Source organism: Narcine bancroftii, chromosome 3, assembly GCF_036971445.1.
Source record: "Narcine bancroftii isolate sNarBan1 chromosome 3, sNarBan1.hap1, whole genome shotgun sequence".
NCBI lineage: Eukaryota > Metazoa > Chordata > Chondrichthyes > Torpediniformes > Narcinidae > Narcine > Narcine bancroftii.
In genome coordinates this window covers 230,522,340-230,538,381 of record NC_091471.1, presented here as the reverse complement: position 1 = coordinate 230,538,381, position 16,042 = coordinate 230,522,340, and the positions used below count along the sequence as shown (strand labels likewise).

The 16,042-nt window shown below is 51.2% G+C and overlaps 1 protein-coding gene across 1 annotated transcript in view; it reads left to right on the top strand.

Annotated features, from left to right (window-relative positions):
- The window catches only part of LOC138756764 (protein kinase C alpha type-like), a 97,400-nt gene extending 84,182 nt beyond the window's left edge, over positions 1–13,218 (top strand). The window contains exons 18-21 of the mRNA XM_069923149.1: positions 9,146–9,232; positions 9,767–9,907; positions 11,213–11,358; positions 12,200–13,218. Of these exons, the coding sequence (XP_069779250.1) occupies positions 9,146–9,232; positions 9,767–9,907; positions 11,213–11,358; positions 12,200–12,454 (629 nt within the window). The 3' untranslated portion in view covers positions 12,455–13,218. The remainder of the gene's footprint in view (positions 1–9,145; positions 9,233–9,766; positions 9,908–11,212; positions 11,359–12,199) is intronic.
- The last annotated feature ends 2,824 nt before the right edge of the window (positions 13,219–16,042 follow it).

Sequence of the window (16,042 nt, the reverse complement as noted above, 5' to 3'; positions counted from 1 at the left end):
TGGGTCACAGGCTGTGTTCTGATCCAGGAGATTGGGTGTTCATATGTAGAATAGCTGATCCCTGCAAGTGGATCACTGGCTGGGGACTGATTCAGGGTTTGGGTTTTTTTAATGGGATAACAGATCCCCAGGAGTGGGTCACAGGCTGGAATTGATTCAGGTGTTCTGGGTGTTTAAATATAGAATTACAGATCCCCGGGAGTGGATTACAGGCTCGGATCTGAGCCAGGTGTTTGGGGCATTTAAATAAAGAATAACTGATCCAAGGAGTGGTTCACATGATAGTCCTAATCCAGGGGTTCTGGGGAAAGGGCTTTATATATAGAATAACAGATCCCCTGGAGTGGGTAACAGGCGTGGTTCTGATCCAGGAGATTGAGGTGTTCATATGTAGAATAGCAGATCCCCAGGAGTGGTATTCAGGCTGCGATTTGATCCAGGGGTTCGGGGGAGGGGGGTTATATATAGAATAACAGATCCCCGGGAGTGAACCACAGGCTGGGATCTGATCCAGGAGTTCAGGGTCTTTATATATAAAATAACAGATCCCTGAGAGTGGGTCACAAGCTGGGATCTGATCCAAGGGTTCGATATGTTTATACATAGAATAACAGATCCTCGGTAGAGGGGTTCGGGCTGGGATCACATCCTGGGGTTCGGGGATTTTATAAATAGAATAACAGATCCCCTGGAATGGTTCACAGGCAGGAATCTGATCCAGAGGTTTGGGGGGGGGGTTATTATATAGAATTAAAGATCCCTGGGAGTGGTAACAGGCTGGGATCTGATCCAGGGGTTCAGGGAGTTTATATATAGAATAGCATAACCCTGAAATGGGTGACAGGCTGGGTTCTGATCCAGGAGATTGGAGTGTTTATATGTAGAATAGCTGATCCCTGCAAGTGGATCACTAGCTGGGGACTGATTCAGGGTTTTGTTTTTTTTTAAATAGGATAACAGATCCCCAGGAGTGGGTCGCAGGCTGGAATTGATCCAGGTGTTCTGGGTGTTTATATATAGAATTGCAGATCCCCGAGAGTGGGTTACAGGCTCGGATCTGAGCCAGGTGTTTTGGGCATTTAAATAAAGAATAACTGATCCAAAGAGTGGTTCACAGGATAGTCCTGATCCAGGGATTCTGGGGAAGGGGGCTTTATAATTAAAATAACAGATCCCAGGAGTGGTTAACACGCTGGGATCTGATCCAGGAGATTGGTGTGTTCATATGTAGAATAGCAGATCCCTGCAAGTGGATCACAGGCTTGGGACAGGTTCAGGAATTTGGGGGTTTATATATGTAATAACAGATCCATGGGAGAGGGTCACAGACTGGGATCTGATACAGGGGTTCTGGGAGTTTATGGAGAATAACAGATCCCCAGGAGTGGCTTACAGGCTGGGATCTGTTCCAGGAGATTATGGCATTCATATGTAGAATAGCAGATCCTCAGGAGTGCGTTACAGGCTGGTATCTGATCCAGGGTTTCTGGGTGTTTATATGTAGAATAACAGATCCCTGCAAGTAGTTCAGAGGCTGGGATCTTATCCAGGGGCTTTATATAAATTAACAGATCTCCGGGAGTGAATCACTGGTTGGGATCTGATCCATGAGTTTGGGGGGTTTATATATAGTATAACAGATTACCAGAAGTGGGTCACAGGCTGGAATCTGATCCAGGGGATCGGTTGTGGATTATATATAGAATAACCGATCCTTGAGAGTGGCTTATAGGCTGGGATCAGATCCAGGGGTTTAAATATAGAATAACAGATCCCAGGGAGTGCGTAGCAGGCTGCGGACTTATCCAGGGGTTCGGGGGGTTTATATATAGAATAATAGATACCCTGGAGTGGGTCACGGGCTGGGATCTGATCAAGAGGTTTATATAGAGAATAACTGATCCCTGGGAGTGGGTCGCAGTCTGAGATCTGATCCAGGGGTTTGGTGGGGGTGGGGGGGGGGTGGTGTTTATATATAGAATAACATTTCTGGGAGTGGGTCATAGGCTGAGGTCTGATCCAGTGATTCGGGTGGGAATTATAAATAGAATAACAAATTCCCAGGAGTGGGTCACAGGCTGGGATCTGATCCAGGAGATTGTGGTGTTAATATGTAGAATAGCAGATCTCTGCAAGTGGATCACAGACTGGGGACTGATTTAGGGGTTTGGGGGTTTATATATAGAATATTAGATCCCTGTGAGTGGATCACAGACTGGGATCTGATCCAGGGGTTCTGGGGTTTTATATATAGAATAACAGATCACGAGGAATGGGTCACAGGCTGGGATCTGATCCAGGAGTTCTGGGTGTTTATATATAGAATAAGCAATCCCAGAATTGTGTCACAGGCTGGGATGTGATCCAGGGGTTCGGGAGGATTATATATAGAATAACAGATCCCTGAGAGAGGGTCACAGGCTGGGACCTCATTCAGGGGTTTGGGATAGGGGTGGTTTATATATAGAAGAATAGATCCCCAGGAGTGGGCCACTGGCTGGGATCTGATTTGGGAGGAGGGGGCTTTATATATAGAATAACATAACCCTGAAATGGGTTACAGGCTGTGTTCTGATCCAGGAGATTGGGGTGTTCATATGTAGAATAGCTGATCCCTGCAAGTGGATCATTGGCTGTGGACTGATTCAGGGTTTGGGTTTTTTTTTAAATGGGATAACAGATCCCCAGGAGTGGGTCACAGGCTGGAATTGATCCAGGTTTTCTGGGTGTTTAAATATAGAATTACAGATCCCCGGAAGTGGGTTACAGGCTCGGATCTGAGCCAGGTGTTTGGGGCATTTAAATAAAGAATAACTGATCCAAGGAGTGGTTCACATGATAGTCCTGATCCAGGGGTTCTGCGGAAGGGGCTTTATATATAGAATAACAGATCCCCGGGAGTATATTGAAAAAGAGATCCCTAGGAGATGGTCACAGACTGAGATCTGATCCAGGGTTCAGGGGTACTTACATATAGAATAACTGATCCCTGCTAGTTAACCACAGGCTGGGACCTGATCCAGGGGTTTGTGGGGATTATACATAGAAGAACGGATCCCCAGGAGTGGGTAACAGGCTTGGTTCTGATCCAGGAGATTGAGGTGTTCATATGTAGAATAGCAGATCCCCAGGAGTGGTTTTCAGGCTGCGATTTGATCCAGGGGTTCGGGGGGGGGGGTTTATATATAGAATAACAGATCCCCGGGAGTGAACCACAGGCTGGGATGTGATCCAGGAGTTCAGGGTCTTTATATATAAAATAACAGATCCCCGGGAGAGCGTCACAAGCTTGGATCTGATTCAGGGGCTCGGGGGATAGGTCTTTATTTATAGACTAACATAAACCTGGAGTTGGTTACTGGCTGGGATCTGATCCAGGAGATTGGGGAGTTCATACGTGGAATAGCAGATCCCTGGAAGTGGATCACAGGCTGGAGACTGATACAGAGGTTTGGGGGTGTATATATAGAATAACAGATCCCTGGGAGTGGGTTACAGGCTCGTATCTGAGCCATGGGTTTGGGGCATTTATATAAAGAATAACAGATCCAAGATGGTCCTGATCCAGGGGTTCAGGGGAAGGGGGCTTTATATATAGAATTACAGACCTCCAGGAGTGGGTTATAGGCTGGGAACTGATCCAGGAGATTAGGGTGTTAATATGTAGAATAGCAGATCCCTTCAAGTGGATCACAGGCTGGGATCTGATCCAGAGGTTCTGGGTGTTTATATATAGAATAACAGATCCCCAGAAGTTGATTACTTACTGGGTTGTGATCCAGTGGTTTTTTCCTTTGGCTTGGCTTCGCGGACGAAGATTTATGGAGGGGTAAATGTCCACGTCAGCTGCAGGCTCGTTTGTGGCTGACAAGTCCGATGCGGGACAGGCAGACACGGTTGCAGCGGTTGCAGGGGAAAATTGGTGGGTTGGGGTTGGGTGTTGGGTTTTTCCTCCTTTGCCTTTTGTCAGTGAGGTGGGCTCTACGGTCTTCTTCAAAGGAGGTTGCTGCCCGCCGAACTGTGAGGCGCATATAGAATAACAGATCTCTGGGAGTGGGTCACAGGCTGGGATCCGATCCAGGAGATTGGGGTGTTCATTTGTAGAATAGCAGATCCTTGCAAGTGGATCACATGCTGGGGACTGATTTAGGGGTTTGTGAGTTTATATTTTGAATAAATGATCGCTGGGAGTGGGTCACAGGCTGGGATCGGATCCAGAGGTCTAGGGGTTTATATGTCAAAAAACAGATATCGGGGAATGGCTCACAAGCTGGGATCTGATCTAGGGGTTCAGGAGTTTTATATATCGAATAACATATCCATGCAAGTTCACCACAGGCTGGGGACTGATACAGGGGTTCGGGGGGTTTATACTTAGAGTAACAGATTCCCGGGAGTGGGTCACAGACTTGGACTGATCCACGTGTTCAGGGTGTTTATATGGAATATAACAGATACCTGGGAGTGGGGTACAGGCTCGGATCTGAGCCAGGTGTTCAGGAGTTTGATATATTGAATAACAAGTTCATCACAGGCTGGTTACTGATACAGGGATTCGGGTGTTTATACTTAGAATAACAGATCCCCGGCAATGGGTCACAGGCTTGGATTGATCCACGTGTTCAGGGTGTTTATATGGAATATAACAGATACCCGGGAGTGGGATACAGGCTCGGATCTGAGCCAGGTGTTTGGGGCATTTAGATAAAGAATAACTGATCCAAGGAGTAGGTTACAGGCTGCGATCTATTCCAGGGTTCGGGAGTGGGGGTTTATATATAGAATAACAGATCTCCAGGAGTGGGTTACAGGCTGGGATATGATCCAGGAGATTGGGGTGTTCCAATGTAGAATAGCAGATCCCTGGGAATGAGTTACAGACTGAGATCTGATCCAGGGGTCTGGGGAGGTATATATATATTTAGAATAACAGATCCCTGGGTGATGGTCACGGGATGGGATCTGATCCAGGGGTTCGGGGGTAATATATATTGAAGAACAGATCCCCAGGAGTGGGTCACAGGCTGGGATCTGTTCTAGAGTTTTGGGGGTTTATATATATAGAATAACAAATCCTCAGCAGTGGGTTACTGGCTGGGAATTGATCCAGGTGTTCAGGGTGTTTATATATAGAATAACAGATCCCCGGGAGTGGGTTACAAGCTCGGATCTGAGCCAGGTGCTTGGGGCATTTAGATAAAGAATAACTGATCCAAGGAGTAGGTTACAGGCTGCGATCTGTTCCAGGGTTCGGGAGTGGGGGTTTATATATAGAATAACAGATCCCCAGGAGTTGGTTACAGACTGGGATATGATCCAGGAGATTGGGGTGTTCCAATGTAGAATAGCAGATCCCTGTGAATGGGTTACGGACTGGGATCTGATCCAGGGGTCTGGGGGTAATATATATTGAAGAACAGAACCCCAGGAGTGGGTCACAGGCTGGGATCTGTTCTAGAGTTTTGGGGGTTTATATATATAGAATAACAGATCCTCAGCAGTAGGTTAGTGGCTGGGGATTGATCCAGGGTTTCTGGGTGTTTATATATAGAATAACAGATCCCTAGAAGTGAATCACAGGCTGCGATCTGATTCAGGGGTTTATTTATATAACAGATCCCCAGGAGTGGGTCACAGGCTGAGATCTGATCCAGAGGTCTGGGAGAGTTTATGTATAGAATAATAGAACCCTAGGAGTGGGTCACAGGCTAAGATCTGATCCAGGGGTTCGGGGGTGTTTATATATAGAATAACTGATCCTTGGGAGTGGGTCACAGGCTGAGATCTGATCCAGGGTTCAGGGGTACTTACATATAGAATAACTGATCCCTGTTAGTTGACCACAGGCTGGGACCTGATCCAGGGGTTTGTGGGGATTATACATAGAAGAACGGATCCCCAGGAGTGGGTCACAGGCTGGGATCTGATCCAGGGGTTTGGGGTGGGTTTGTATATAGAAAGACGGATCCCCGGGAATGGGTCACAAGCTTGGATCTGATCCAGGCATTCGGGGTGTTTATATACAGAATAACGGAGCCCCAGGAGTGGGTCAGGCTGGGATCTGATTCAGGGGTTCAGTGGTTTTATATATAGAATAACAGATCTCCAGGTGTGGGTCACAGTCTGGGATCTGATCCAGGGGTTTGGGGAGGGGGGTGTTTATAGAATACAGATCCCTGGGTGTGGGTCTCAAGCTGGGATCTGAATCAGTTTGTTGGGGTGTTTATATATAGAATAACAGTACCCCAGGAGTGGGTCACAGACTGGGGTCTTGATTCAGGTGTTCGGGGGAGGGTGCTTTATATATAAGAGTAATAAACCTGGAGTTGGTCCAGGCTGGGATCTGATCCAGGAGATTGGGGTGTTCATGCATAGAATAGCAGATATCTGCAAGTGGATTCCAGGCTGGGGACTGATACAGGGGTTCGTGGGTTTATATATAGATAAACAGATCCCTGTGAGTAGGTTACAGGCTTGGATCTGAGCCATGGGTTTGGGAAATTTATATAAAGAATAACAGATCCAAGGAGTGGGTCACAGGATGGTCCTGATCCAGGAGTTCAGGGAACGGTGCTTTATATATATAGAATAACAGATCCGCAGGAGTGGGTTACAGGCTGGGATCTTTTCCAGGGGTTCTGGGGTTTATATATAGAATAGCAGATCCCCAGGAATGGGTCATAGGGTGGGATCTGATCCAGGGGTTTTGAGGTTTATATATATAGAATAACAGATCACCAGGAATGGGTCATAGGATGGGATCTGATCCAAGGATTCTGGATTTTTATTATAAAATAACAGATCCCCAGAAGTGGGTCACAGGCTAGGATCTGATCAAAGGGTTTGGGAGTTTTATATAGAGAATAACAGATCCCTGGGAATCGGTTACAGGCTGGGATCTGATCCAGGGGTTTGGGAGTTTATTTATAGAATAACAGATCCCCAGGAGTGAGTCATAGGCTGGAATCTGTTCCAGGTGTCTGGGTGGTTTATATATAGAATTACAGATCCCCAGGTGTGGGTCACAGGCTGGGATCTGATCCAGGGGTCTGGGGTTTGTATATAGAATAACAGATCCCCAGGAATGGGTCAGAGAATGGGATCTGATCCAGGGATTCTGGATTTTTATATATAAAATAACAGATCCCCAGAAGTGGGTCACAGGCTGGGGTCTGATCTAGGGGTTTGTGGGAGGGGGCTTTATATATAGAATAACAGATACCCATGAGTGGGTCCCAGGCTGTGTTCTGATCCAGGAAATTGGAGTGTTCCTAGGTAGAATACCAGATCCCTGCAAGTGGATCATAAGCTGGGGACTGATGAAGGGGTTTGGGGTTTTATATATAGAATAATAGATCCCTGAGAGTGGGTTACAGGGTCGATCTGAGCCATGGGATTGGGGCATTTATATAAAGAATAACAGATCCAAGGAGTGGGTCAAAGGATGGTCCTGATTCAGGGGTTCAGGGGACAGGGCTTTATTGATAGAATAACAGATCCCCAGGAGTGGGTTTCAGGCTGGGATCCGATCCAGGAGATTGGTGTGTTCTTATGTAGAATAGCAGATCCCTCCAAGTGGATCACAGGCTAGGGACTGATTCAGGAGTTTGGGGGAGTTTATATAAAGAATAACAGATCCCTTGGAGTGAGTCACTGCCTGGGATCTGATCCAGGTGTTCTGGGATTTATATATAGAATAACAGATCCATAGGAATGGGTCACAGGCTGAAATCTGATCCAGGAGTTCTGGGTGTTTATATATAGAATAACAGATTCCCAGAAGTGGGTCAAAGGCTGGAATCTGATTCAGGGTTTCGGGAGTTTTATATATAGAATAGCAAATCCCCAGGAGTGGGTTGCAGGCTGGGATCTGATCCAGGAGATTGGTATGTTCCTATGTAGAATAGCAGATCCCCGGGAGTGGTTTACAGGCAGGGATCTGATCCAGAGGTTCAGAGGGTTTATATATAGAATAACAGACCCCCAGAAGTTGGTCAAAGGCTGGGATCTGATCCAGGGGTTTGGGAGTTTATATATAGAATAACAGATCCCTGGGAGTGGGTCACAGGCTGGGATCTGATCCAGGTGTTTGGGTGGTTAATATATAGAATAACAGATTCCCAGGAGTGGGTAACAGGCTGGGATCTGATGCAGGGCTTTTGAGACTGATTTACAGAATAACAGATTAATTACTCCCCTCTCTCCCAGTTCTGTCTCCTTTGTGTTCCACCTCTCTCCCCACCTCTTTCTTCCTTATATCTCCCTTCTCTCCCCTTCCTATTTCTTCCCTACTCCCTCCATCTACCTCCACCATCTACCTCCCTCTCTCCCTCCCCTCTCTTTCTCCCTTGCTATAGCCTCTCACCCGCCCTCCCTCTCCCCCTCCCCTTTCATCCCCTCCCTCCCATTCTCTCCTACCTCTCAGTGACCTCTCCTTCTCTTTCTCTCTCTCTCTCTCTCTCTCCGCAGTTGCCTGCCGCTGCTCCTTTGATCGCCCCCCGACCCAGTTTGAGTGGTTGCATCTCCCCCCCCCCCATCGTCCGCTGCAGTCCTGGAGGGTCTCGGGGCATGCAGTGCTCGGGCTCTGACCCTCCTCAGCACCGTGTTCGGGGCCAGTGGGTTGGTGCTGGTGGGAATCGCTGTCAGCACTGACTTCTGGCTCTACGTCGAGGAGGGTCTGGTCTCCCAGCACAACCAGAGCACAGAGATCACTATGGCTCTCCATTCGGGGCTCTGGAGGGTCTGCTTCATTGCAGGTAGGCAGGGAGGGCAGATAGGGAGGGAGGGGGTGGGAGGAAGGTGGGTGAAGGGATGGCGGAGGGAGGGGAGGAGGGGAGTGGGAGGTGGAAGAGGGATAGGATTGGGATGGAGAGGGGGAGGGGGTCATGTATCCAGGCATATCCAGCTTCTTATCATGGCTCTCCCTCTTTCTCTTCCTCCCTGCTCTCTCTCCCCTCCCTTCTCTCCCTCCTCTCTCCCCTTTCCTCGTCTCTCCCCCTCACTCTCCCCCGTTCCCGATCTCTCTCCCCCTCTCCCTGTCCTTGCCCCCTCTCTCTCCCCCTTGTCCCCCTCTCTCTCCTACTTCCCCCTCTCTCTCTCCCCCCTTCCCTTTCTCCCCCTCACTCTGCCCCTCCACCCCTCCCAGGCCGTGAGAATGGACGATGTGTGGCCACAGAATATTTCCTAGAACCAGATGTGGAAATTACAACGGAGAACACAGCAAACATACTGAGTGAGTGGTGATATCCCTGCACATCCCTCCCTGGAACATACCCTAGTCCACATCCTCCATCCTGTATCCTCAAAACCCCAGATCCCTCCTCAAGCCTCCCCCACAGACAGATTCCTCTTGGTCCATTCCAACTGACCCACAAATTTGATCTCCCCCTCCCCCCTCTGTCCTCTCGCTCTCCCCTCTTTCTTCCCCTCTCTCCATCTCTCTCCCCCTCTTCCCCCCTTTCTCCCTCTTCCCATTTCTCCCCCTCACTCCCCCTCTTTCTTCCCCCTTCTCTTCCCCCTTTTTCACCCCCTCTTCACATTTCTCCCCCTCTCTCTCCCCATCTCTCCTGCCCTTCCCCTTTCCCCATCTCTCTCTCTTTCTTCCCCTCTCCCTCTCCCCTTTCTCCCCTCCATCTCCTCACTCACTCTCCCCCTCTCTCCCCCTCCCCTTCTCTCTCCACTCCTCATCTCCTCCCCCTCTTTCTCCCTTCTTCTCCCCCTCCCTCTATCTCCCTTCCTCCTCCTCCCCCTTTCTCCGCCACCCCAGAGATGATCCAGACAGCCACACCGTTCCCGATGGTCAGCCTCCTCTTCGTCTTTACGGCTTTCGTCATCAGTAACATCGGACACATCCGTCCCCAGAGAACCATCCTGGCCTTCGTCTCAGGGATCTTCTTCATCCTCTCTGGTATGAGGGTGAGGGGAGGGTGGAGGGAGGGGAGACAGGAAGGAGAGAGAGGGAGTGGAGGGGGTAGAGGTAGGGAAGAGCGAGAGGGTAGGGCCGAGATGGAGGGGGAGAGAGGGAAAGGAGAGAGGTAAGTGAGGAGAAGAGATGGGGGAACAGGGGATAGAGGGTGTCTAAAGTGGGGAGAGAGGGGGAGAAAGTGGGGAGAGAGCAAGAACAGGGGAGAGAGGGGGAGAAAGAGGAGGGGGGAATGGGAGAGAGGGGAGATAGGGTAAGAAAGAGGGGGGCAAGGGGGTGGAGAGAGGGGGGAAAGAGGTGGAGAGAGGGGTAAGAGTGAGGGGGAACTGGAGGAAGAGGAGAGAGGGGTAACTGGAGAGAAGGGAGAGAGGGGAGAAAGGGAGTTGAGAGAGTGGTAAGAGAGAGGAAGAGGGTAAGAAAGGGGGTAGAGAGAGGGGGGGAGAGAAAGGTGAGAGGGTGGGTGAGAGGGAGGAGAGAGGTGATAGGAGGGAAGATGAGAAAAGGGGAGAGGGGGCAGAGGAGGAGGAGAGAGTGGGAAGAGAGGATGGAGAGAGAGGGGATGGGGGGAGAAGGGGAGCGAGGGGGAGAGGGAGAAAGAAGGGAGGGGGAGAGAGGGGTTAGATGAGAGACGAGAGGGAGGTAGGGAGAGAGGGGGAGATGAGGTGAGGGAGAAAGGGTGGAGAGAGGGAGGCGGAGAGGGAAAGGGGATGGGAATGGAGGGGGAGAGAGGGAGGACAGGGGAGGATGGAGGGAGGTGATTCTCCTCTGACCCTTCTCTGACCTATCTCTCCACCCCTCTACCCACTTTCCTCTCTCCGACCTCTCCCTCCAATCTCTCCCTGACCACACTCTGCCCCCTGACCTCTCTCCAACTGCCCTCCAACCCCTCTGATCCCTCTTTCACCCGTCTGTCCTCTCTGACCCCTTTCCAACCCTTGTATATCACCTCTCTGACCCTTGTCTCACCTATCTGACGTCTATCCATCCCCTTTATAAACTGTCTGACCTCCCTGAACCCTCTGACCCCTGTATGATGCTTCTGACCTATCTGACCCTTAACTGATGTACCTCTGACACCTCTCTGACCCCTCTTGGATGCTTATCTGACCCCTCTCCACCCGTCTGACCCCTAACCTCTCAATGACCCCTGTCTAACCTCTCTCTGCCCTATGAACCCCTATAATCCCTCTGACCTCTCTGTCCCCTCACTGAATCCTCTCTGTCCCCTGTCTGTCTTCTGACCCCCACCTGACCTCTCTCTGCCTCTGACCCCCCCCCCCCCCCCCCCAGGACTGAGCCTGGTTGTCGGGCTGGTCCTCTACATCTCCAGCATCAACGACGAGGTGATGAATCGACCCCGAGGACCTGAACATTATTTCCAGTATCATTACGGATGGTCGTTCGCTTTCGCTGCCTCCTCCTTCCTTCTCAAGGAGGTGAGCACTAAAGGTGGGGGGTGTCTGCAACTCCTCTGGGACCCCTCCGTTTCCGAGACCCTTTCCTCTGTGATGCTTCTGTGACACTTCCTATATCCATGACCCCTTTGTGACCCCTCCAACGTCCATGACCCCTCCATGCCTTTTCTTACGTCCCTGACCCCTCCTATGTTCCTGACCCCTTCATGACCCCTTCATGACCCCTCCTACGTCCGTGACCCCTCCATGTCCATTCGTACATCCGTGACCCCTCCTATGTTCCTGACCCCTTCATGACTCCTCCTACGTCTGTGACCCCCTCCATGCCCGTTCTTGTATCCATGACCCCTCCTACGTCCGTGACCCCTCCATGTCCATTCGTACGTCTGTTACTCCTCCATGTCCATTTGTACATCCGTGACCCCTCCTACATTCGTGATTCCTCCCTGATCCACATCTGTGACCCCTCCGTGATCTCTCCACAACCCCTCCTACATCTGAGATCCCTCGTGAACTCTCCATGATCCCTCTGTGACCCCTCCTAAGTCCATGACCCCTTTGTGTCACCTCCAACCTCACCCCGTGAACCTTCCCACCCTCCAAGGAGCTCCCTCACCCTGCGCAACCTCTCCATAACCCCTCCTAAGTCCGTGACCCCTATGCGAAACCTCCCTTACCCCATGAACTCTCCCATCCTCCGTGGATCTCCCTCACCCTCCAGCGGAGCTCCTTCACCCTCCACCAGAGCTCCCTCACCCTCCACAGAGCTCCCTCACCCTCCCGTGGAGCTCCCTTATCCTTCTGTGGAGCTCCCTCACCCCCTGCAGAGCACCCTCACCACTGGTGGTCTCTCTGATTGCAGGGGGCAGGCGTGATGTCCATCTACCTATTTATGAAGAGATACACAGAGGAAGAGGTGTACCGACCGCACCCAGCTCTCTACCACCCACGCCTCAGCGACTCCTCCCAGTTCTCCGCTCAGTTCCTGCAGCCGGAACTCTGGATGAGAGGCCGCAGCGAGTCCGATATCTCTTCCGAGTTCTCCATTCAGCTGAACGAGAGTTTTCCTCCAGCGGTTCGCTGTGACAGGGGCCGTTACTGCACCTCTCCATGCTGAGTGGGTTGCAGAGTGAAGCCGTCCCTCCCCCCGTCCCGTCACAAACTCCCGGGGTGGGACACAGAGTGAAGCTCTGTTCCCCTCCCCCCGTCCCATCACACACTCCTGAGGTGGGACACAGAATGAAGCTCCCTCTCCCCCTGTCCCATCACACACTCCTGAGGTGGGACACAGAGTGAAGCTCTGTTCCCCTCCCCCCGTCCCATCACACACTCCTGAGGTGGGACACAGAATGAAGCTCCCTCTCCCCCTGTCCCATCACACACTCCTGAGGTGGGACACAGAGTGAAGCTCCCTCTCCCCCTGTCCCATCACACACTCCTGTGTTGGGACACAGAGTGAAGCTTCCTCTCCCCCTGTCCCATCACACACTCCCGGGTTGGGACAGAGAGTGAAGCTCCCTCCCCCCACCCGTCACACACTCCTGTGGTGGAACACAGAGTGAAGCCCCCTCTCCCCCTGTCCCGTCACACGCTCCCAGGGTGGGAGAGTGAAGCCCCTTCTCCCCTGTCCCGTCACACACTCCTGGGTTGGGACACAGAGAGAAGCTCTTGTCCCATCTCACATTCCCGGGGTGGGGCACAGCGTGAAGTTCCCTCTTCACCCGTCCCGTCACACACTCCCAGGGTGGGTCTCAGAGTGAAGCCCACTCTCCCCCTCTCTCAGATACACCCATACTAGAGGTCAGGGTCTGAGAGCAGAGGAGTGAGGAGGAGTGGTGGTTTGGCCTCAATCCCTGGAGGTGCGGGAGGTTGGGGGTTTTGTGGGGGTAGAGGGGGTGATTGTGCCCTTCCTCAGAGTGGGGTAAACAGTCGCTCCCCACTGCTGAGGGTCTAGGTGACAGGGCTGTGGGGCGAGGGGAGGGGTGTTTACAGCTTTATATTTTGGTCCGAGTGGAAGGTGAGAGGGTGAGGGGGAATGAGAGGGCTGGAGGAGTAATGGGCAGAGGGTGGAGGGAGGAGATTGAGGGGGGTTGGGAGGAGGGAGTGGGAGAGTGAGGGGTAGGTAAGGAGGGGAGAATGGGGGAGGTGAAGGAGATGTATCTGGGCAGAAGGAGGGGGATAGCGAGGGCAGAGGTGAGGAGGGATGGAGAGAGCAAGAGGGGTAGGTGAGGAGGGGGAGAGTGAGGAGGTGAGGGGGGGGGAGTTGTATCCAGGGAGAGGGAGATGCTAAAAATCTGTCTTGACCCCTCAATCACATCTAAAATCAGACATGGGATGTTAGTGGGGTGCGGGAGGGGTTGGGTGTGTGAGGGGAGGCGTTGGGTGGGGGTGAGGGAATGGGGAAGGTGTAGGGGCGATGTTGACTTCATGCGCCTTTTGTATGCAAACCCACACACATGTACACACACACACACACACACACTCACTCTCTCACACTCACTCACACACACTCGTACACACACATTTGTACACACACGTACGCTCACACACACTCACATGTACACACACTCACTCTCACACACATACGCGTACACACACACTTGTACAATCACACACTCACTCACACTCATTCTCTCTCACACACACACACACACACACACACACACACACACACACACACACACACACACACACACACACTCTCTATTATATATATATATACACGTGTATATTTAAACGTAGCTCGTGTGGTTCCCAAGTGCGGCACTGAAATCGTTCAGGGTGGGAGCTTGTGTCTAGGGCATTCTTGGACTGGAGAGGGGGAGGGAGTGTTTGAGATCTCCCTACCCACCCGACCCAAAACACCCATGGGTGCTCAAGGGACTCCCAGAGAAATTTATGGAGCTCCAGTGGAATAAATGACATCTGGAACATTCTTGTCTCGTCTCATCTCGGTGGTTGACATGTGTGTGCGTGTGTATGTGTGTGCATATATGTGCATTTGTGAGTATGTATGCATGTTTTTTGTGTGCGTGCTTGGATTTGTGTGCATGAGTGCATCTGGACGTGTTTGTGTGTGTTTGTGTGTGCGCGCGCATGCATGTTTGTGTGTGCACATGAATGAGTGCGCGCATGTGTATGAAAAAAAATTGACAGACCCAGGAGAGTGGAGACACTGCGGTGCTCCGCATGGTCCAACTGCCTGAACTTGATGCTGCCAGCTCCGTACAGGTGTTAAATGGCTTGTTTTAATGTTTAAATCCTGCGACCCCGGGGGATCACAGTCTTCAAGGGATAACAGAGTGGTGCAGGGCACCAGATAACAGGGACGCCCCCCCTCCCCCACCCCATTGAGGAGAAGCAGAGGAGATGACCCCACAGGAACCTCCCCTTATACACCCACCCCCACGCAGCGGCGCAACAAAGGGCTTAGATTCTGGGGGAAAGCGCACAGGCTGTGGGTGACTTGTGGACGGGATCCCACAAGGGCTGCTGGCGATCGGCTTGTGGGGACTGGGTATCGGATCCGGAATTTGCTGAGGGCAAGATGGGGGGGGGTCCCAAAGTGGGTTGAAGGCTTCTTGTTCATGTCTTATGGGCATAGAGGCCATTCAGCCCATCGAGCCTGCCCCGCCATTTAATTGAGCTGATCTATTCAGCCTCACTGCCCTCCCTTCTCCCCATAACCTTTGATGCCTTGGCTCATCAAGAACCTGTCAATCTCTGCCTTAAATATCCCCAATGATCCAGCCTCCACAACTACTCATGGCCACAGATTCACCGCCCTCCAGCTGAAGAAATTCCTCCGCAGCTCTGATCTAAGTGGATGCACTTTAGTCCAGAGGTTGTGCCCTCTGGTCCCAGATTCTCCCACCATGGGGAAACAACCTTTCTACATCTACTCTGTCCGTGCCTTTCAATGTTCAAAATGCTTCAATGAGATTCTCTGCCCTCATCCCTCTCAATTCCAACGAGTACAGGCCGAGAGCTGTCAAACGCTCCACGTATGACAACTCTTCCATTCCCAGAATCTTACATGTGTGGATAAACATTGTATTTTAGGAAGAAAGCAGAGAGTAGTGGTGGAAGGAAAGTTTTCTGCTTGGAGGTCAGTGATTAGTGGAGGGGCCGCAGGGATCTGTTCTGGGACTCCCTACTCTCTGTGATTTTTATAAATGACCGGCATGAAGAGGCGGATGGATGGGTCGGTGAGTTTGCAGATAACACGAAGGTTGAAGGAGGGTGTGGATGGAGTTGAAGGTTGTCATAGGTTAGAAGAGTATATCAACAGGAGGCAGAGTTGGGCAGGAAATTGGCTGATGGATTCAATCCGGTCAAGGGTGAGGTGATGGATTTTGGACAAACCAGGAGGCTGAGTCCAGGGTTCATGGTCGGTTACTGTGGATAAACAGAGGGACCTTGGGGTCCAGATCCCTCCATCCTTCAAGGTCGCTGTGCAGGTTGGTAGGATTGTTAAGAATGCCTGTGGGACACTGGGATTTATTAGTCGGATTGAGTTCAGGAGTCAAGAGGTCACATTACAACTCTACAAATCTCTGGTGAGCCCCTACTTGAAGAATAGTGTTCAGTTCTGGTCACCTCATTACAGGAAGGATGTGGAAGCTATGGAGATTAGGTTGGGGGGGGGGTGGGGTGGTAGAGGAGATTCACCAGGACGTTGCCTGGATTGGGAAACAAGTCTTTA